This window comes from Plectropomus leopardus, chromosome 16 (assembly GCF_008729295.1).
Source record: "Plectropomus leopardus isolate mb chromosome 16, YSFRI_Pleo_2.0, whole genome shotgun sequence".
In the NCBI taxonomy this organism is placed as follows: domain Eukaryota; kingdom Metazoa; phylum Chordata; class Actinopteri; order Perciformes; family Serranidae; genus Plectropomus; species Plectropomus leopardus.
In genome coordinates, this window is record NC_056478.1 from 21,490,404 (window position 1) to 21,513,970 (window position 23,567).

Below are 23,567 nucleotides of genomic sequence, written 5' to 3' on the forward strand. Positions count from 1 at the left end.
AATTTCTCTCTCTCTCAAAGACACACCAACGCAGCAATGAACATGCAAATGATTCTTCCTCAAACACACACACACACAGACACACAGATACACTTGAAGCTAAGGTGTTTCTGTGAAGTTGTGCCATCTGTCTTCTGGTATTTTGATGAAACTTGACGGGAGCAGACCTCTATAATGACAGCATTTTCCCTTCAAAGTGGTTTTGGTGTAACATATTTTGAGGAACCTCCTCTGGGACTCCTCAGCTCCCCGACCTCTGCCTAGTCTGCCCTCCCAGGAACCTCCGGAGCTGCTGTTGCTTGGATATGACGGTTAAAAGCGATACTACCAAAAGTCAAACATGAGTATCCCCAGTGTGTTGGCAAACAGAGGCATACACACAAGTTTGTTTTTGGCTGTTTTTACTCTGGTTTTGTTTGTTTGAGTCCGGTACAAAGTTAGATTCCCCATCTCTCTGAGCCGACTGGTCTGCTGTCAAACTGGTGTTCTGCTGTTGCTATTTGTGAAGATATTCTTCACTTTTGCCAGGAAATTGCTTTGCTGGAAATTATGCCACAATAGACTAGGTGTCTCACATTCAGATGGCAACATAACATACCATTTTGCATTTAACAAAGCACTAATTTGTATTATGCTATTACCCCACACAATCTCTTGAAACTAAACTTGAATTGTGATTTCTATGCAACATTATACGTTCTGTTTCAACGGCCTGAGATTTTGGTTGTGTAGCCAAAAGTGATCTGGATTGATGTGGACCATTCCACTGACATTTCAGTGATAGGCATGGGTCCATGTTTACTTCCTGTCAGCTGACGTCATTTACAAATACTGCAAAATATTCCAACAGGAAATACAAATGAGCCTTTGTATGTTGTGAAGTTTGAAATGGTACTCATTTGTAGAGACTCAGTTTCATTGTTGGTAAGCATTAAAAGGGCAGCCGCCAGACATCAACACTTAATATTTGAAATAATGTTAGTCAGTGGAGAGACATAGTTTTTATTTCGGTACCAGCTCACTCAGGAACCCCAGAAAATGAAAAAGTAGATAACTTGGTGAGAGAGGCAGTTAAAAGAGGACAGTTGGAAACAAATATTAAACATTCAAAATCAGACGGGAAGAGCATTGTTTGGAGGGAAATAGACATAGTGGCAGCAGCACTGAGATATTATGACAAAATAAAGTGGGAGAGGTTGACAATGATGGAGCTAATAGAAGAGAACAAATGATTATTAATGGGTTCTGTGTAGTGTGGAGTAAGGAAGACAGTGGAGCATGTTCTTATTTTTTGCAGGAAATATGGCAGGGCTGCAGAGGGCAGGAGGAGAGGAGGCAAGAGTTAAAGGTATAATTGAGTATGGGAGCACAAGGGAGTGATGGAGATGGATTTTTAGGTTTTTGTCATCCGCTGGACTAATCAGAAGATTGTAGCAGAATATGGTGACAGTGTCAGAATAAATCCAGCAGGGGGCAGTAATGCAATTTATGGGATGCCAGCTGCCCTAAAACCCCGAGGAAGAAGAAGTTTTTTGATCGATGCAATTTGAAAACACCGACCCATATTATTGCACGGATCATTGACTTCACTTTAACATATCCATGATATTATCGCCTAAGGACACGCTTTTATTTTGAAAGACCTTGTCGCTCTCAAACAGCGGCAGGCTGATGGCAAGCAACCAGAAAAGACACTTAGGACTATAGGAATATTTCGGCAGTGTGGAAATATTTTTGACTTTGATTTTTGACTTTTGAGCACGTCATATGTAAAGATTGATTTTAAGGGATTAAGGACGACGCACCTGCCTGGAGTCATTTCACTTTGCTAGCTTTTTGCTACAGAAACATTAACATTTGCTGTTCTGTTTCAACAATGTTACACTGAAAAAAAACGTGCATGCAGACTGAAATTCAGCCATGCAGTCCTGTCGGGAGATGCGGCGACTTAAACCAAGGGTGAGTAAAAAGTAAAAAGTTTGAATAATACATGTAAATTGTTAGCTAAACTGCGCTAGCCGCTTGGCTAATTTGTGCAATGTAAAGGTGTTTAAGCTAATACTGTGTCACTAGCAAACAAACATGTCTGTGCACCTTGAGCAGTTATTATTGAGTCAAACTTTATACTTTTGTGAAATGGCCTTGCTGTTTATCTGTTTGTTGGCTGTTTGGAGAAGTTTGGCTTCAGAGCTTTAAGTTAGCCCTGAAGTTTTAGGAGAAAGACCATAATTTGCTCTAAATGAAAACATTTCCTTCAGAAAAGGCTTTTAGACAGTCTAAAGCAGTGGCTTTCATGTGGAGTCAGTTTAAGTAAACTTTACTGCACTTAAGCGGTTCCACTTACTGACGTTGTTTACGTGATGTTTTTATCTTCCATGGCCAAAAGCAAAACAGCAAGGGCTTCTTCTGTAACAGATTATGTTAAATGGGCAGATGATATAATCCCATATCGATCGCAGGCCCCAGAATCAAATTGAGTCGAATCGATTTGTATTGTATTGTATTGTTGCAGACTTTGTGATATAAGCAAATACTGTTTCACCATCCAAAGAATCAATATAATCTTGTAGCATGAAGAAACTGGTGATTTACACCCCTTCCTGTCACACTGTCACCATCAACTGCGCTTGTTTTGTACCTTTGCTCTCAGTCATGTTTTAATCATAAACAAGATACTGAGTTCTGCACATTTGGCCACCTCAACTTGTATCGACTTTTTATTTTCATTCTGGCTTTTCAGCATCACCTTTTCTCTTGTATTCGTTATGTTGTCTTTTCACTTAAATTTCTGTTTTGTATCTTCTACCTTGGCTTCTGTGAGTGTGGTGATGCCCCACGTCTCCACGTGTCAGAGTTCGGCAGACAATATACTCACAGTAGTCTGACTGATTGTTTTTGGCTTTTTGAGGATCCGGCAAGCAGTTCATTTGAAGGTCACTGAAGCCTTTAACCCTCTCCTCTATAACCCAGACCTAAATCTGCTTTAAGTTGATCATAATCTCCTCAGTTTGGAGGTTTTTTCTTATCTTTCTATTCCTGTAGTGACATTTGGTCAACACAAAGGGAAACACACACACATACATACACTATAAGATTCAAATAATTAATGCTGTCTCCACTCAGCCAGACCCTGTCTCCTCCCATTGTTTGCAGCGTAAGCCATTAAAGCATCAAACATTTTCCATATGGTGTCTGAATTATGTGATTTGTTGACTAGAGTTTGGAGACAACGGCAGGGCTTTTAATGCATGAGCACGCCTCTGCACTAATGTGGGCACAGGCATTTATAAGACTGACTGTGGAGAAAGCAGTCCGCTCATCCTCTCTCTCAAACACGCGCACACACACACGCACGCACGCACGCACACACACACACACACACACACACATTCCCTGCCACGCTCTTTGATGGTGGACTAAATAGATTGCTGATGCTTTGACGAGTTTTTAAACAGCTTCCAACAGACTCCGAAGAGCCAGTTGCTGATAGACTTGGCTGGGGTGTTGTGGCAGCTTGAACTATTCCCCCTCAGGCAGTTGTTAGCCTTGACCACTGATGTTTTCAGGGTTTTAACGAGATAGATTTGCAACTGTACACTTTGAATTGTTCTAGTAATTCTAAGGGTGACCACTTTGGCCTTAAAGATTCAAAAGGGAACATCATTCAAAGTATTTCTTCATGTTATTGAGATATGGGACTATTTACGCCACAGTACACAGCATTTGAATTGCTATTAGCCCCCTCTGTCTCTCATGACAGTATATTTAGAATATTATAAGATTTGAAGTTTGAATATATGAAAAGAAGGTCAGAATATATGAAATAAAATGTGACTACATCAAATAAAAATCTGAATACATGGAAGGAAACCTGAATATATGAAATGAAAATACGTAATGATAATAGTATGAATGTATTTAATGAAACATGGATATATGGGATTAAACATAAATACGTGGAATGAAAGTCAGAATACATGCGATGAAACCTGATTATATGGAATAAAAATGTGGATATATGGAATTAGAGTCAGTCTATATGGATTTAAATCCTATATAAAGAATTAAACTTAAATATATGTAATGAAAGTTAGTTTATATGGAATGAAACTTGAATATATAAAATTAAATATAAATATATGGAATGAAAGTCAGTATATATATAGAATGAAATCAATCACTGTCAGATGGATGAACTGATAACATGACCTGAATGATCTTTCATGCCTTAAGGTTGTAGAGAATCTTTTTCACAAGTAGATGTTATTTTGTACTGTATGTGGGCTTTGTTTTGTACATGGAGAACAAATTCTTGCACATTGGTTCAGCCAGGATGACATTTGAAAAGGCAGAAACAAAGTGACTGGTAAACATAAACTGGAATCTAAGAATCAAAATGTGAGCAGGTTTAATTAGGAAGATGCTCCTTTTTCACACCAATGTGCTGACTTTTCTTGTAGTAGCTCATAATCATGCAGTATCAATGAATGACCTCGGGTATTAACCAATCATGCCGATTCTGCAGGAATGCTATATTAGCATATTTAATGCCCAATTTCAAGTAAAGTCAAGACATTTGGCTAATAAGAAATGGAAGGGAAAAAAAGTATTGCCAGAGAATGCAAAACATATTGTAACATCAAAAAAAATCCCACAGTTTTTTTTGTTGTTGCTGATTAATGGCTGACATAAATGTCTTTACCAATATATATACAATAAGCTAATAACAGCAGATATGATATCCACCTGGCTGATTTCTTGTTGGACTGCATAACAAAGCTGCTGTTTTCTTATATATGACTTGTTTGAGCTCCTTATTAGCTTTTGCAATACCACTTCAACATATGCTTCAAAGAGCATGTGTGATCATTGTTTATCAAAGCAATAAAAAGCAGTGATGGCCATTTAAGCCTCTCTCTGCTACACACGTGCACTTATTGTGAATTAACAGAATGTTGTCTCTCTAAAATGTAGTTGAAATTTTAGTGCTAATTTCTCTGATAAACTAGCAATAATAAGTCACCAATCAGTAGTGTATAAAGTAACACATTGCAGCTGGCAAGGGGATAACATTACAGAAGTGAATCTGCAGCTCTCCCAAATCAACACTTTAGACACACAGACGTGTTTACACACACAGATGAACTAAACCCTGCAGCGCCTGGCCTGACTTAACAAATCACAACTGCTTCACATCTTGTGCCGCCACAGGGGCCTCTCCTCGTGACTCCCATTTTGAAACAAATGCATCAAACCACACACTCTTCCCCAGTCTTCTGCTCGCAAGAGTATGCGGCCTGTCGAAAATGAACAAACAAATTTGGTTAGTCAGCGAGGGAAATTGCGTAAATATAACGTGACTGTTCTGTGTTGCCTGAATGCATTTACTGACACACGCTGACACATAATGAAGCTGCACAGTTCTCTAGGGATTGAATTTATATCCCTTTCCCCTTTTATGTACTGAGCAAAATCAAAGGGGACATACATTTTGGGAATTTTATTCACACTCTTTGCTTTAAGCTCCTAGTGTGAGCTGTCCTTAGTTTAAAGCTTATGTTGTGTCTCTTTAATGTAATCTGATGGACCCTGAAGTAATCACATTGAACATTATTATCTCTGCCAGGCAAAACCATAGAGGGTATCTTACAATTTTTTGTGATGGCATTGCGTCTGTCTGCTGCTGCTTTCACAAACTACTGCACCAATCAACCAAATATTTTGTGTGCAGATTTATGTCTGCCAAATGATCTCTTGTGGTTTTGGTTACCTACAATCTTTGAAAAATCTTAGGACATCTGAAGAGGGTCAGGAAAGGTGGGATAGAGAGGGGGGGATGACATGCAGCCAAGGTCCACAGGCTGGACTTGAACCCAGGCTGCTGCAGAAGCCTGAGGCAAATGGGGCGCACACTCTACCTGGTGAGCTAGAGGTCACCCCTGAAAAACCTTTTTTATCAACTTTTTCGTACTGCAGTTGATTGCTGAGTCCTCTCTTCTCTTAACTGTCTGGTAGGGGCCGCAAGTTTCCCAGAAATTGGCTTGGCTAAAAACAACAAGCCTTACCTGGTCAGATATTGTTGTTATCTTTGCTGCCATCTTGACTCTAATGGGGGTTTTCTATCAGTGACTTGGTTTGGCATTACTCGGTCCAAGGCTGGCCCTGCCAGGCGAGCACTGCAGAGCTTTGCGTTTCCATTACAATAGGTTGCTTTACGGTGTGTGATGATGTTTAAAGCAGCGGGAGCTGGAAGGGAGAATTCCCCCTGCTTGGTTTTGTTCGTCTGTTGCACGGTGTCATACTTTTGTGCAAATGTTTCAGAAGTGGAGCGTTTTGCCCACCCAATTTTGTAGACTTGCAGATTTGTTGTTCTGTAGCCTACAGAGGCAGTTAATACCTCTCAAAGTGTAGATGTGAATACATGGATCAAAGATTGTTTAGTGTTTTAGTTCTTAAAGATAGATTCATCTTCATAATTATGTTGTATATTTATTTCATATATAGTGCTTGTTAACAGGAGAATTTCATCTGTTCTGTGCACGGTGCCAGGACTCCATCAAACATATATGTTTATGCATTTCTTTTAACTCTCCCATATTTGAAACTGTATTTAATGAGGAGCCACCAGCCTTGTCTATAATTGATTACAAATGAATTCACTTTTTCATTTCTTCATGCCATTCCTGGTGTGATTTCTTCTGCCATTGGACTTTCAAAAAAAACCTTGGTGCAGATTGGGCCTTTGAAAAAATTCATCTTACACTGGCTCGCTGTGTATTCGTTTCAATGCACTTTGGATCACTGTTACTCATTCTTCTGTTTTAAGGAGACCTTTACCACTACAGGGTTGAAGATGTTAAATTTATTTCTATTGTCTTGTAAATTGCATGAGTGAGCAACATTTTAGCCCCGTTTGCTCTTTTAGGAACAAACGTTATTTTTCTCTTCAAGGACATCCGTGTCTCTCTTTTATAATTAATGGGCCCCCGCAATGCATGTGAGGCTTCACACTGAACAATTACACCAAGAGGGAGTCTGTGTGTGAGACAAAGCCTCCAGTTCCTTTTATGCCTGTGTGTGTGTGCATTTGCGTATGTGCGAGGTGCCTGGTTGTAGTAATTACTGTTGATGCCATTTATAGTTTACACACTACACTGCATTTAAAATGATTAATGTTTGAAGCGTGGAATCCCCAGTCTTTAGTAGAGTTAGATTACTGTCCTGCTCAAAGAATCATTGTAAGACTTAGTCAGTGAAGTAATAATACTCAGGTAATAATCATATCAAAACATTGTTTCATTACTGTCTTTTTCTGCAAAACCTTGACACAAAATAGTAGATTTTTCTAACAAAATATGCTAAACTCAGTGTTGTGTGGCCATGTTATTATTGTCTGACCACAGGCAGCCATAAATGATCTGTGCTTGTATAATAAAGTTTAAACTGAGCAAAGCGTGGATCAGAATATATTTGCCTAAGAGACTAAATAAATGCCAGAATCTAACATAAGTTCTATGCCAGCTTTTTCTTAACAGAAACAAAAGAAGAAATAGTTTGTGATGTGACCATTTTTGATAGTTTAGACATACATAGACATAGACATAGACATACAGCAGTATAGATACAGTATTTTATTAATGTATAATGCAGTGTGGGACTTGTGCTGCCTTAGTATTGACTTGATCTTGACCCCTCAAAGTCCAACCCAATCACCAGAAATTGTTGGCATTGAATGTTTCTGTAAACCAAGGATAGGTTACATTTGGCAGTTATTGTGTAGCAGATGCATTGAAACTTTCTGTTCACCAATGCTGTGGTTAACAAGTGGTTAGGTTTATGCAGAAAAACACTCAATTATAGTGAGGAAAAGATCATGTTTCGGCTTAATATACCCCATTTGAGGTGCAAGGTCCTAGAGGGAAAAGCTGTAAATTCTCTGTAAAAGATAAAAAAATAAATATAAACATTTTACATGTCAAAATGTTGGCAGGAAGAGCAGACATGTCCACAACAGGTCTTGACAAAACACCCATGTTTGGTGTCTAAAAAGCTGCAAAACAAATAACTCACTAAATCACAACAGTTTTGTTTTTGTCGGTGTCGACATCTACCATATCCTCCACCTCCCAATGACAGGTCAGCTTATGTATAAAATCATTTTGGAAACGTTAGTTAGATAGGTATAAAATGTACAAATGTTGTGGTTTGAAAAAACATGCAGTGTCACAATTTTCTGTTGGTGGGTGGGCTGCAATATCTTAGTTTTTACTTGGTGTTGACCGCTTATATTCTTGGTCTTAGGGTTACGGTTTTGTCTCGGTCTCAGATCCTCAAAGTCTTGTCTGTTTCTTGGTCTCAACCCCTTCAGTTTTAGTCTTATTTCAGTCTTGATGCCTCAAAGTCTTGGTTTTGACTTGGTCTTGACCCAGCAGAATCTTGGTCTTGTCTCGTTCTCGACCCCTCGAAGTCTTGGTCTTTTCTAGGTTTTGACCCCTCAAAGTCTTGGTCTTGTCTTGGTCTCGACCCCTCAGAGTCATGGTCTTGTGTCAGTCCTGATGCACTCCCGTTTTGGTCATGACTTGGTCTTTGTTCAGGTGGTCTTGATTACAACACTGGGTCTCCAACTGTATTACTTTGGTGTGTTATATTTTTTTTGTGGATTTGAGCTTTTCTCTTCAGATATAAAAACATATTTTTCACGAGTGTAAACCAGACCTCGGGGTCTACTCTGTAAGGCCTCGTATCGATCCCTCACTCCTGAAACTATTTAGTGTCTTCTGCTGAGAGAACCCTTTTGCTTTATAGTGAGCAACACTATTTGTTTTGTTTTTCAGCTAAAATGTTCTGAGTGATTCTCTGTGGCACATATTGATTTTTAATTCCTCCTTACTGGGTATCATCCAACTCTGTCTTTCTCTTGTCTGTCTCACTGTCTCTTTCATGCACACAAACACAGAGAAAACGACTCAGAACACACACAATGCTCTCATACAGTATCTTTGGTTTTTTTTCTGGATTTTTGCCAAAAAAGTACTAGATTAAAGATCATTTTCACACAGATTTGCAGTCCCCATGCATATAAAAGTTGTTGTGGTGCCTCCTGCTGCAAGAGATCCTGATCAGATCAGTTTAAGATAATCAAGGTGCTGCTGCGATGAGCACGGTTCAGTTAATTGAAAGGAAAAGTGGAGGGAAAGTGCAGATATAAAGCTGATTATGCACCAGAAGTTATCTAAGTTTTTTTTAAAAAAGACAAAAAAAATACAGAGAATGATCATGGAAACTTCTTGCAGTGCTTGCAGACATTTTTTTAAAATACAGTTTTCACCACTCCCTTCTCATCTCGAGGTCATCGTAGACCAACGATTTGTTACACCCCTTAGGTGTGTGATAACAATGCCAAAATCACCATTTGCCATCTCTATGAGATGCACCAGGCTTTCACACAACTTAAATGTAAACACATCTGCAGCAATCTACAGTGCAGATGATGTAGTAAAGAGCAGAAAACTCCACATAGGTCAGGCAGGAGTGATGGATGGGTCAAACAAACAGACTTTCACCCACGCTGATCTTGTCCCAAAAACCAAGAGTCAAAGTTGTTTCAATGTAATGGAACATAACTTATGTAGGTATGGGATGTACTTACATTAATCACATATCACACAGATATTTGCTTCACATTACTTACTGAAATCCCAAACATGATGTCTTTTCCAAACCTAACAAAGTTGCTTTGTTACTTAAACCTAACGGCGACTGTTTAACAATGCTAAAACTGTAGCTGATAAATCATTATATGCATATATATATATACACACACACACACACACACACACACATTAGCACTCCTAATGATCAGTCCAGCTCCAATAAATCCAAAAATCAATACATGGCAGCAGATGTTTTAATTGTGGCAGGCCACCACATAAAAATGAATGTGTGGGAAACCCTGTGTGTTATAAATACATGTAATTAAAATACTGCCTATACTGGAGGTATAGGAGGAGGTGAAACACTCTCTACTTCCTTCGCTGCCAACACTGAAGCAGGTGGCTGAGGTGAAGCATGATGGCAGATTAATGAGTTGAGAAAATGTGTTCAGAGAGGATCAGCCAGCCAGTGAGAGGAGTGAGGGTCCAATATCTGGCTAAAGCCTGGTATATACTGTGGGATTTTGGGCTGTCTCAGATGACAGATGACCATCATGACAGAAACATGGCGATATCTTTGGTCGTGCCTCTAAAACTGTGGTCCTACATCGCACAGTGAGAGAGGTTCAGGGATGGCTATTGTCACGGTTGTGTGATCAAAGACAGCCTGGGATAAAATTCTGACAGCGTCAGAAATTTGTGATGAGCATTGCACTGTGGGAATTATTGTTTTCCCGATACCAAAATTATGACTTCAGTAAGATACCTGCCCAAAATACCTTGATACCAATACTGAAACGATACTGCTGCAAAAATCTTAAACACTAGGAAAAGTAATGAAATAATTTTTAAGATGAAAGTCCCAACATTACGGAAATGAGCGGCATGACAAAGGATAGGTATTTACATTACCTTTGAGCTGTTTTTATTATCAATTTAAAAACATTAATATTGTAGAAATTATCTTTTAATGGAAATCTGGCATTTTGCCATCAGTTTTTTCTTGTCTTGCAAAGTCAATAAAGTGCTATGTTTAAACTAAACACAAGAGAGTGCTGTTCTGTAATTATTGATTGGATTTGCTGAAATGAACTAACAACACCTGAGATTAACTCAGCTATTGCTCTTGTAATTTTTTTGCATTTTTTGTTTCTCTGTCACACTTTGTGTTGTTTTCAAATACAGCTGGAAGGTAAGGCTGCCTCAGCTGGATGGTTGCAGATTTTGCTGGCATGTGTTTCTGTGCCTTGTTGGGTGGGAGAGATATATAAATGATGCTAATGTTAGTTTCAGGAGTTTAACGACTCAGTTTGATAGCCTATAAAAACAATATGTACAAACGATAGTAATGGTAAGTCTGTCACTTTGTGATCCGGCTCTAAAAGCTCAAACCCAAGATTATTAGTCTGTACACCACAGCAGTGCACTAAAATAGACCGAACACAAACTACAAAATTGCTTCCTTATTTACGGAGGTCTCTGCTCTGCATGTGCGTATGGGAGCATGTAATCATGTTATCTATCACATTTTCTAACCAACCTGTCCCTCTTTGAATTCCTTAATCAAGTCGCCATGTCTGTCGGCAAGGTGCTTTGGATGCTTTGATCTTTTAATCAAGTGCTTTGTTGTGTCCCTTTGCCTGCAGGTAGTGAAAGCAGAAGACTCAACAACGCGCACTCAAAGACAGCCTCACTGTTGCAAGCGGAGAAACAGGGCTCTTATTTAAATTCATTAAGTATTGGTATTAATAAATGGTGGTATTGTATGGTTTTAAACAGCTGAGTACCACAATAGTTTTCTAGTATCTGACCTACGTCTACTGACCAACCAATAGAAACGCAACATCAAATGACGCACTGAACAATGCAACTCTGCTAGTGCATGCCAAATGCTAATAGATGCCAATAGTTAATCCAAGCTCTCGTTGCAAAACTGGCATGCCAAGTGGGCCTCTTTCCCCAGCCACAACCACGTCCGCATTCTCCTCCTCTTCTTCAGACTTTTTTGAACACAGATAAACTCCACTATAGCAAAGGTTCGATTTGTTTGTTTGCAGAGGACATTTTCTTCTTGCGTAGTGACGTCGATGGACATAGGTTGTAGCATGCAATTCACTAGGTGATGTCATTGCACAGTCTGCATAATCAAGTATACATACAAGTATACAAGTTTATTAAGATTCATTTCGCAGAGTGTAGCTTGCACTAAATTTATGAGATTGCAAAAATCTCAGTCTGCCGCAGGCTTAAGACTCAGACTACTTGTTTTTACCCTTACCTCTCCTGTCCACCCTACACCCTATTTATCTCTTTCAGTTTAGTTGATAAATCTAATTTATTTTGATGCCTAAGGAAATCCATTCACAAAGCACAAATGGTTTGGTCCATTCACTATCTGGGTCAGATTTATAGTGGCAACACACCATGGAGAGCAGCCAGTATGTCCTGTTTCTCCAACTCCTCTTGGGAGATCTTGGGTTTCCCTCTTAGCCAAGCTGTGATTTCCCACTCTCATGGGATCTGCTCCCAGTACATCAAACCCAGAGCAGTGGTAAAAGGACATGTCGAGGGGCTGTCCTCACTTTCAACTGGCTGTTGCTTCATGAGGAGAAGCAATGACTCGTCCTTGATCACTGACCTTTTCAATTTTAAACACAGTGTTTGGAGGTTGAGGGGACAGCAAAACAGCGGCAGGTAAAAGCATACAGAGGTTTCACTAAAACCTTGTCTACACTGACAGGGAGGGTCAACAAATGCAGTGAGATGCTCAGGTCTCAGAATATTTCTGCAGGTGATTCCAGCTTTCAGATCATGACTGTCACTGGGACAATTCCGTTTGTTCAAGCATCTTCGGTGAATAATTTTAGCTAGATTATAATGCAGTACTTTATGTCCAAATAATGGGTGAAGTTTTACAATTCTAGACTTTCATTTTTTGTTGTTTTTTTTTTATTTTTGTTTTTTTCTTTGAAATGTGTGTCTCCCTTTGTTTCATTCTTTGTCCCCTCCCTCCTCCCTCTCTTTGAGTTCTTTTGTACCTCTGCAGCAGTTTGACTTGCATGGTACATAATTGATATGTCTATCTCTTCAGAGCTGATCAGATTTGGTGGAAGAATGAGAGGAGCAGCTGCTCCAAATGAAAACAAACTTTCACACCCAGAAGAAAGAACTGTTAAGTGTCACGTTCAATTTCACTGACGTTCTGCTGCTCCATCTGTGCTGAGAGTATGTTCTGCACTCTGAGAGTGTGGTGCAAAGCATAACTGAGCTGTATATGTATTTCATTAACACCCGTAATGAAAGGTGCAGCTCCAAGAATAGTAAATCCTTCTGTGGCGGCAGATTTGTTAATCACTGTGGGCCACCAGATATATATGAATATGTGGGAAACCCTGGATAAAAGTAGGGATTTTTTTCTTTTCCAAAAAGAAATAAACCTAAAGGAAACAACCATTATAGAAGCATAAAGGTGGTGGTGTCCTCTGTATCCAAGACAGCACACACTACCCCAAAGCTGCTCCCTGCACTACGAGTAATGCTGTGAAAAGCATTTGTTGCCATGTCACGTCTTGGCAGGAACAGGGAGCTAGGCAAGTTTTTCCTGGAGTTGTAGAGACCTGCACCAACTGAAAGAATCCCTGACAGAAAGGTACCACCTCTGGGCCAACGAACATACCAGAAACCAGACATGAGCAGGCTGCTGTGACAGCTGAATCAATCAGTGCACGAGATGTGTCAAAAATGTGTGGCAGCCTGGACTGGACAGTCGAGGAAGCTCCTGAGCAGTTGATGTTTTTAGGAACCGTTATCCTTTGATCTTGAGGAGTTTTAGCCCAAGCTTCTGACAAATCATTCTCCACTCTGACCATAAAACAAATAAACAAAGTCATCTTAGGAGTTACCTGGCTCAATTGGCCCATCTGTCTGATGTCTTCCCACACTTACAGTGCTACAGTAGAGCATGCTCCAGATGAAGATGATGCAAGCCACTGCAATAAAAACTGCATGGCCGGTGATAACCAGTAGCAAGGTGCCAACTCAGACTTTGCCCATATATATCATTAGTGTTTACCAAGTGGAGATTTTGCGATCACTAATTGCATCACACAAGCTAGCTCTTATACCGTAATTAGATGTTAATAAATATTCATACCAAGTTTATGCCAGGTCTTACTGTTGTGTAGCTAACTGAAGCTGCTAGCTGACAAAAGTAATTTAGATTGAAGAGTTAACACCGAGTTCATTACTTGATACAACTTTATATTGAATAAAGATGCGGAATACTTAATACTGATACTGATTTCAGAAGATTTTTTATGATATTTTACCAAAAATAACACATTATACCTCAAATTACAATTATGGTAATGACATTAAACTACATTGCCAAATTCCAGCCTTCTTCTTAACTACATGCATACTATTCACTGTAAGACACCTTTCTCTTACAGTTTGTGTCTAAAAATAGAACAGTGTAATACCTTCATTTACAAATGATTTGTAGATGCATTTTATATAGTTTGCCCCCTTAACCCTTTGAAACCTGGAGCGACATCACTTTTCCTGTCGTGTATTCAGACACCCTCACAAGTATTTAAACATTTTAACACTGACCAAATTTGATTTCTTTTGAAAACATGGGGAAAAAAAGGCAAGGAAAAGAGATTTCCCTTAAATTGCAAGAAATTAGTAGTATCAGATCATCTTTTTAAACTAGACAGAACTATATATTTATAATTACAATAATGATATTATTTTACAGAATTATTATAACTTTTTGAAAAAAAATTTCAGGTGATTTCCTTCTTTTTTATTTATTTTTTACTTTCCTGTTTGTTTGTTTGTTTGTTTGTTTGTTTGTTTGTTTTGGGGGGTGTTGTGCTAATTTTTAGGTAATTGGTCTATTGACACTAGTTACTTTCAGTTTACAGAGTTGATTGCCTCAGATTAAACCAGGTTGAAGCTGTTTTCTCAACAGATTTACATGCATCTAGTAGCATAGTTGCAGATGCAACCAACTCAAACTTCTCCTATGAGCCAAGAGTGTAGGAGAACTACAGAGGCTGACACAAAACATGAATGATCTTATCATGAATGGTCTTATCTAGTGCTACTGTTTGGTTTGTCTGTTCTGGGCAACAATTCTTAATTTCAGGTGATTAAAAAAAGACATTAAATCATAGTTATTAACATTGTATTCCATTTCTGCGAATTTACCCCCACTGGACCTTTAATGTTTGCAACAAGAACTTTTTGCAGAAATATTGTGATAAATAGCTATTGTATTCCAACCCACATGCGTCAGTTATGAGAATACACATAGAATAACTGGTATTTAACTGGTTTGTGTTTTACATACAGTATGTGGCTCCAGATGCATAATTCCTGTCAGGCCTGTGCATTGTTTATTGGCCTCATAGTTTCTTGTTGTTGGTTCAGTTAGAGACTCTGGTCCCTCTGTACCTGCGGGACATCCCATTGCTGCAGTGTCAGCTTCCAGCTCTGTATCACTTATGTGCATAGGGCCAGTGGGTGCTCAGTTTTCCAGATTCCGGATTGCAGCTCAGGACAAAGCATCTCTCTCTACTTTCACAGTACTGTCTACATTCATTAGAGATAAAAAAAAAGAAAATCAAAGTCATAACAATGGGATTTTGTCATTTAACCATGAAACAGAGGAGCTGTGTGACTGGAGATTTATATCTGGTCAAATGTTCTGTCTGTATCTTTGCTGCCGTTTGAATGACCTTGTCTTTGCCTGACAAACTGGACACCTGGTATTTTATTTTACTGTCTTCCCTGTTTCACACAAACACACACCAACACACTCAAGCAGTAACACAAACACACACACACACACACACACACACGTGAAGTGACAGTAAGTGATATGACAGACAAAGACTTCACAAAGACTTATACACATACGTATATTACAGAGGCAGGCTTTCCAGGCAGGTGACACACAAACACACACACACACGCACGCACAGTCGCACACACACATGCGCGCGCGCACACACACACACACACACACACACACACACACACACACACACACACACACACACACACACACATAGGTGTCTAGTTGGGAGGTTTGGGGGACAGTTGATCCCCAGACAGATTAGGCTGCAATCTGAAATCTCCTCAGGCCAGCCCTAAGAGCATGTGTACACACACACAAACTCACTCTCTTCTCTCTCTCTCTCTCTCACTCACGCACACACACACACACACACACACACACAGAAACTATCTCTCCCTCTCTCTCTCTCTCTCTCTCTCTTTCTCTTTCTCTCTCTTGCTCTCTCTCTCTCTCACACACACACACACACACACACACACAGTGCCAATAGACCTTTAAAGTCACAGACTGGACAGACATAAGAGACTCGCTGGTTAAAAAATGAAAAGTTTGAGATGAGAGTAGAGCTAGTCTGACCATCAGAGAGTTTTTGTAAGGCTGCTATCAGAAGTGTATGAAGGTTTTTATTTTAACATTAGAGAAAAAAAATCATGAACTTGCAATTTAATTTATTTGGGCTTTCCACAACATTTGTATAGAGCCTCTGACCTTTGGCCCTTTTTAAACAACGCAAATGATCCAAAAGTTGGCCTGGCGACCTCTGAAGAGTATGTTGCTGTTGTTTATAACTGTGGTGGCCAATGTGTTTCAGACTGATCAATTGGTTCTAAAAACAATCTTCGCTTAACCAATAAACTGGCAAATGCAGCATGCAACTCTCAGTTGAAATTCAGAGTTATGAGGAGGCTAAGGACAATATGGAAATAGCATATTCAGCTGCACTGTGAAACATCCACCCTGCCTCCTAGATACTACGTTTGTATGGTACTAAATTGTTTTCTTCGTTATGTTGGCAACATAATCTCTGCCTTTTAAAAGTTCAGAGACAACAGTTCTTTCGGGCAAAGAAACACTTATTTCTTGTACCGCGTAGGCTTCGAAGTGAAAAAGTCCAACAAAAGGACTTTGGTGAAGGTTAGGGAAATATTCTGATTTCTGTTCAATGTTTATAAAAAAGCCAATTTAAAAAAAAAAATGCTGTACTCACTGTAAGAGGCTACTGTCTGAACAATTGTCTATTTTGGCTAAAAACTGAAACATGTTGTCAGATAACAATCAATCAGTATCAACATTTTTTGCAACTTGCCAGATGCGTTAATTTCCTCATTATGTTAATAGAAAGCTTAACTTGCTCAGCATTCTCAGTTTCCCTCAAAACTTATTTGTTGTTTGTTGTTTCAAAATAAATGTAATTTATATTGTCTGTAATTCAGAATACACTGAACACACATCTGAAGAGTGAATTAAAGGGCTGTCACATGCAAAGCATATCAGTCAGTTCGACATCACGTAGCACAAGGTTGAAATTTCAAAGGAGATAGCGGTGCACTCGCTCAGGTGACTTCACAAGCAATAATGGCAGGTTTTACAGGTGGAGGTAAACTACGTTGCTCTTTGACCTCAGATATGATAACCTCCAAAGTGGGTGTCCATGCAGCGATACTTTAATTGTAGAGAAGAATAAAGTCAAAGGAATTTTTGGTCATTTCTGAATTGGACTACTACAACTCTACTCTCTGAACTTGTTCAAAACAAATTTGAAGCGTAACAGAAAATATTAAAGAAAACAGGGTTACAAGGTTGGAAAATGATTGATCACCACTGAAATTCACTGTTGGAGCTGCCTCCAATTCCCTGATTAACCTGCAGCTCCAATCAGCTAGGGACCACTGCAAGCACAAACACAATACATAACAGCAAGACAACGGACACAGGCCCTGGCAGAGGCCCTTGGGCCATCACAATGAGAATAAAAAAAGATAATATGATTGCATTATGTGCTAGGTCGCGCACTGCAAGGAGCAAGCTACATGGAGTGAGATTTTGATACTTAAAATAGATTTTTCAGTAGACTCCTCAGAGCTCTTCAGTCAAGGATCATTCAAAATGGGCTAACCCTTTCCTGAAATCCACCTCACCTTGCCCTGTGGGGCTGCTAACCTGCACTAAAATAATTTTAACTGTAAAATATTACTTCAGCCTTCAAACACTCTCATTGATCTCACAGGATGGTCAAGATGCTCCATGCTGTCAGATCAATAGTTAAATGAAACCTTCAGTAAAGGTAACCTTGTGCTGATGATTTTCTCTTCACATATCTTGATCAGATAAAATGTGTTAAGGGCCACTGGTGTTTGATTATACAACAGCTGCTTTTTCTTTACTCCAGTATATTTCATTATTTATCCACAGTGTATCTTTTGATGTGCTGAAGCTACCCCTCTGCTTTCTACAAGCACACATTTTATGAAAGAGATCAAGTCCTTGAAAAAGTCTTTGCTCGCCATTTAGGAGTAAGCTGCTTTGGATTGATTTTTGAAATGTATATGTGTGGATACTGAGGAAGCATATTCAAGGTTTAATAGTCATTTTTCACTTTGGCCTGTTTCTTTCAGCTCTTTAGACCATATTGTAAAATTGGAAAATGTCCTGAAAATGCAAGTTTGATTCAAAGAAATTACAAAAAGGCATAAGAGCTTTCCTTGAAAGTTTGATTAGAGCTCTTTCTCTCACTGTCATTCTGTCTATCTCTGAGTTAGAGGTTTATAATATTTTTTTCTTCCTACATAATATATTAATGTTCTCTTGTAGCTCAATAGATGAGCTTGGAAAATTGACCCCTCTCCTTTTTATTCATTTCTCCTGTTTTTGCTCGCTGAGATTTTCTTCTAACATGATTTCTTATTTGTGTTTTGTGCAGGTTCGACTACCAGGAGCTGCTCTATAACTCCAGTTTCTGCCTGGTTCCCCGCGGCAGACGTCTTGGATCCTTCCGCTTCCTCGAGGCTCTGCAGGTGTGTGTGTCTTAATACATTATGTGTGTTTGTGCTGTTATGGATTATGTGATTGTATATTCTGTGTATGTCCCTGTGTGTGTTCAAGATGCAAACTACAGGTCAATACATGAGAGAAAAGGGTTCAGTATGACACAAACTAAGTTATATCATGTGTCATACGAGCATGTGTACAGGCAAAAGTACCCTATACCACAGCTGAAGGCAGTTTCAGGGTGTTTCAAACACTGTTAGACAATCTGGCATGAGGCCTCAAAGGTATATTCTGCAGGAATTGTCGTTTACTGTTTACACACAGTATTTCCAGTGAAAGTAAAAGCCAGCCCTAGGTTCACTAAATTATTTTGCACTGTATTTGCAATTCTCATAGCTTCCTTCTGGATGCATGCTGCTTACAGTCTGCCACCTGGTTGCTACCCCTTTATATTCTGACCTCATCTGCATGCTTCGCTCAGTAACGTCCCGAACACAGCAAAATAAGAATAAATATATTTTTTAAAAGTACAGGCAGAATCTCTGCAGATAAATACACTGCCACACACTTCTAGTAGGTTATTAGTGATCACTGAGAGGGATTATTTCTGTTTGAATCTGTTATTTTTGAGAAAAATCCTGCATTGCATACCTTTTAAGCACAGTTATTTCTACCTTTTGTTTGCAGAATTTTGAATAGAGATACAAGGCAAGCCACAAGTGTCCTTGGAGAGGTCGACTATTCACCCTTTGAAACCTTAGCAAATTGGCTTGATTTCTTTCAAAAACATGTGGGCAAACTGGGCAACGAAAGTAGTGTACTGTATAATCAAAGAGGAAATAACCCAACAATTAGCAAGAAATGTATAAAAAGTACAAAAAAATACCATAATAATAATAACAATAATAAGCAATAGTGATATATGAAAAAGACAAGGAAATGACCAGGGGAATGCGCTTACAAATTATGAAATTCATGTTGCTCATTGCCTTTTTCCTAGATTTTGAAAAAAAATTCCATCAATTCGCTCACGGTTCAAAGTTTTAAATTCTTGTCATAGGCATCTGGAAGCAGAACTAGAAAAGTGATGCTGCTCCTGGTTTCTAAGGGTTATTGAAGACTCAAAACAAAGTTAACTTCCTCAGCAGGACACTTCATTGAGCCCTACTTACACACAGCACATAAACAACATCTCCTGTACCTTTAATTTAAGAGGTCATTGCTTTCTTTAGGTAACCTTAGACTGCATGCTTATGATGTGACATATCAACCTGGTCTCAGTCCCAGCTCATCAAATACCGATGCCTGGTCAGTGGCTCTCAGTGTCACATTCAAAAGCAACAAGGCACACTTTAGCAGTGGTATGGGACATACTGGCATCTTTTGGCAGAAGTGGAAGTGGAGGTGGATGGGTCAAACAAACCCTGGACTTCCACTTTGCTGACCACTGTTCTTGCCCCTTGTGAAACCAAGAGTCAACAGAGATATTTTTCTATTTATGTAGTGTGCTAGTATACTATGTTAGTAACGTATGTCAGGTGATGCATGTGATGTATGTCATGCAATGTTACAACATTAGTAACAAACATACTTTAAACCAAACCATAATGTGTTTTTTCTAAACTTAACCATGCGCTTTTGTTGCCCAAACCTACAGAATTAAACATTAAACATTAAACACGAATTTGAAGGTCTAAATACTGCTGCAATGCTAAAGTTCTCCAAACTGATGAGTTGAGATGTAACTCAGGCAGAGAAATGAGTCAACCATCTATTATGTTTATGTCAGCAGTAAAAATGGTCAAATATTTCAGAAAATATTCTAATTGGAATTTAAAACCCTCCACGTGGAATAACCCTAACAATAAAAACTCCCTCTCTGGCCATTAAAAATCTTTAAATTCCCAGAAAGAATGCTCAGACCAATGCTGTAGAAAAATAAAGTTACTCGTTTGATTTCCCATGATTGTTATTCTCATTACTGGTAAAGGCCTGTCAGACAGTGTGTGGAGCTCCAGCTGGGCACTTCAACAAATCAAAGAGTTCCTCGTCCTCCTCTTAGCAACAGTTGATCTTATTACTATTGACAATCTGTCATCTCCCTGCCACAGAAAAGGGCCTGTTTCTGTAGATACACCACAGAGAAAAGAAGTGTCCTCAGACCGCAGATGTGTTCATCTTTCATTAGCACCTTGTTTCTATCTGTCTCTGTGTTGTTTTGACATTAAGTATCTGACTCTGCCCTCTGCCTGCTTCCTTCTTTCTTGTTTACCTTGCTGTTGTTTTTTCTCACTTTCCAATTATATATTCTGTTGAGGACTCACTGCACACTGAAGTTCAGGGATAAATAGGTTGCGCTTGCTTCCACCGTAAGGACTCATCTAGCAGAAGCACTAAAAGGATTTGCATACATGTTTTGACTCAGCACTTTAGTGCTTTTGAATATTTTATGACATCAAACTGATTTCACTGTGTGACTGTTTAAATCGAACAGTGAGTAGATCAGCTTGGACTTCAGTAAAATGAGATAGTTGACACTTTTAATTACTGGACAGGAACATTGCATAACTTTATGGCACTTATTTTTCAGGGATGACACACATTAACCCTGCCATGTACTCACTAAGAAAAAGTAATGAAAAAAAACTTTGCACTTCTTTATTTCTTTAAGCTACAACAACAAAAATCAGGGTTGTTTGTTTGTTTGTTTAACAGAGCACACATTTTTTTTAGTATAGGCCTCTACCAAACAGTTGAGATGTCATTTCATGGTATTTGTAAAACAGAAAGAAAAAAACTAAAAATTACAAATCATTTATTGTTATTATGCCTGAAATATGTTAGTATACCAACATATATCAGTTCAAGACCATGGAATGAGTAGTATTATAGTATTAGCAGCGCAGACATTACTTTAATTTATTTTTTTTTTTTTCATTAAATTAATCCTTTTTAATTTCAGAAATACTTCTTTCATTACTAGCTTCCTTTAGATGCGATCCGAGAACACAAACTGTTTAAAGACACAGTGATATCTAGTGTATTTTTTTTAGGATAACATACCCAAAGTGAATGGTGGAGATTGCTCAGTCAGGTTGATTTAAATTTAACACACTGTCATTAAGATATAGTGACTCAAAATGTGCTTTACCAAACAGCTGAGCAGACTGTAAAACATTAATATGATGACAGTGTGTGAGTTTCAGGAAGAAGAAGAAAAGCAACAAACAAGACATAGGCCTTAACTGAGCCCTATGTGATCTGCGTTAAGCACTTTCTGGCTCCGTATATTCACTGTTTTCAGTCAGAAGTAATGAGCAAGAACTTTGTGGTGACATTAGACAAGGTTAAAAAAAAAGTTTTTAGTTTTTCTTTGTTTTTTTTTTCAAGGAAGATGCACAAAGCGCTAGGACAAATGACTGGCAGAAAAAAATGGGCAATACTAAATTAAATGTTCTTCTTAAATGCTTGCCAATTATTTTAATGGCTTTCTCAGCAAATCAGGCCAGATAAGAGGACAGAGTGTAGAAGAAAAAGGAAAAAGAGAGAACAAGAAGTGAGCTAAGGTAAAACGAATCATCAACATTCACAGGGCAGAAAAACAAAGAGACATGTACAAGGATGACAGTGAGAAAAAGACAAGAAAAGAAAAAGACATCTGACGGAGCCAGACTAATCAAAGCAGTGAGGATCTGCGTCGACAGGTCACTGATCATGCACTCGGCATTTTGTGAATCTCCTTTAATCTCTCAGCTTCACTTGATTGAGAATCCAGTCGAACTTGAACTTTAAATGAAAATACCAGACTTATTGAATTTTTATTTTTTCACTCCTGTCTAAGGCTGCTCCACTAGCAGGGACTACAAAGACAAATCATACAGTATGTCATTAAAGTAAAGCCATTTGAAGTGTGACACTCTGGACTTCAGACTATGATCTCCCCAGATTAGTCCCGATTGTCTTTTATGAAATCTCTTATTACTAGAATTTGGAAGCAGCATGTGAACCCTAAATGAATAGTAGTACTATTCACAAATATAAGGTCATTCGAGGTGTATGTTTCAACAACTATGACTGCTATATGACCAGTGTACAAAAAGTTCCCATATTTAAAAAAGCTCATGTGAATTCATTATCTAATGAATGTGTTAACCACTTACGAGAAGCTTTTCCTGCATGTGCATGTGATTTTAAACTGGTAAATTTATTTCATATCCTGAAATAGATTTATATTTAGTGTTGTATTTCATACCAAAAAAAGACAATTATATTCAATATTAAATGTGAAACACAATTCATTTGACATATGAAGACATTGAATTTACATCTATTTGCATAATAACAGTATAGAGAATTAGCAACAATGTCATGAAACAGTGCATTCTAGGCGTCCTTTAGTGCACGCCTCTCCAAGGGAGACAGAAATCCAGAAAGGGTGGCAGTATGCACCTAAAAGTTGGTACTGCCATCTGCCAAAAAACATGTCGAAGAAGTCCCAGAGCCGGTAAAGCTGAAGCAGGAAAGGACCACTTCTTTCAAAAATTAAAGGAAGCAAACAGCCTTGATCTGTATGAAAACAAGGACTGGTCATTGACTTAAATGAGCTGCCAGATATAACTTTTCCAGATGTGCTTTCATACCTTGTTTGTGGTGTGAACGCCGACACTTAAGAGCAGGTCAGAAATGATTAAGTTAAGTAACCTAATGGCCACTTACTACAAACACATCTCTCTGTGTCGCCACTTTAAACTCATGAAAAAAAACATATTTTTCTAGTTTTTGTTACAGTGATTAATGGCAGCAGTAAATATTGAAGGTATTTAGATTTATATTAGACAAATAAAAACACAAACCATTTTCATTAGTTTTTTTTCCCCAACTTTTCAATTCTACCACTACCTAGCATCTCCAGATGGCATTATTGTTAATGCCACAGTCTAGATTAGCATGATTGCTTTCCATATTCCTCAGAGCTGAGCATCGGAACGTTAAAAAAGAATTGATTTTTCTCGATAACGTTGTTTTAATCTAACAGTACTTGATCTTGACCATTGCTC

General features: G+C 38.6%; 1 protein-coding gene across 1 annotated transcript in view; it reads left to right on the top strand.

The window, feature by feature from the left end:
* Positions 1-23,567, top strand: part of LOC121955317 (exostosin-1) — a 249,904-nt gene that overhangs the window by 178,758 nt on the left and 47,579 nt on the right. Inside the window, exon 3 of the mRNA XM_042503209.1 lies at positions 18,443-18,536. Within this exon, the coding sequence (XP_042359143.1) occupies positions 18,443-18,536 (94 nt within the window). The remainder of the gene's footprint in view (positions 1-18,442; positions 18,537-23,567) is intronic.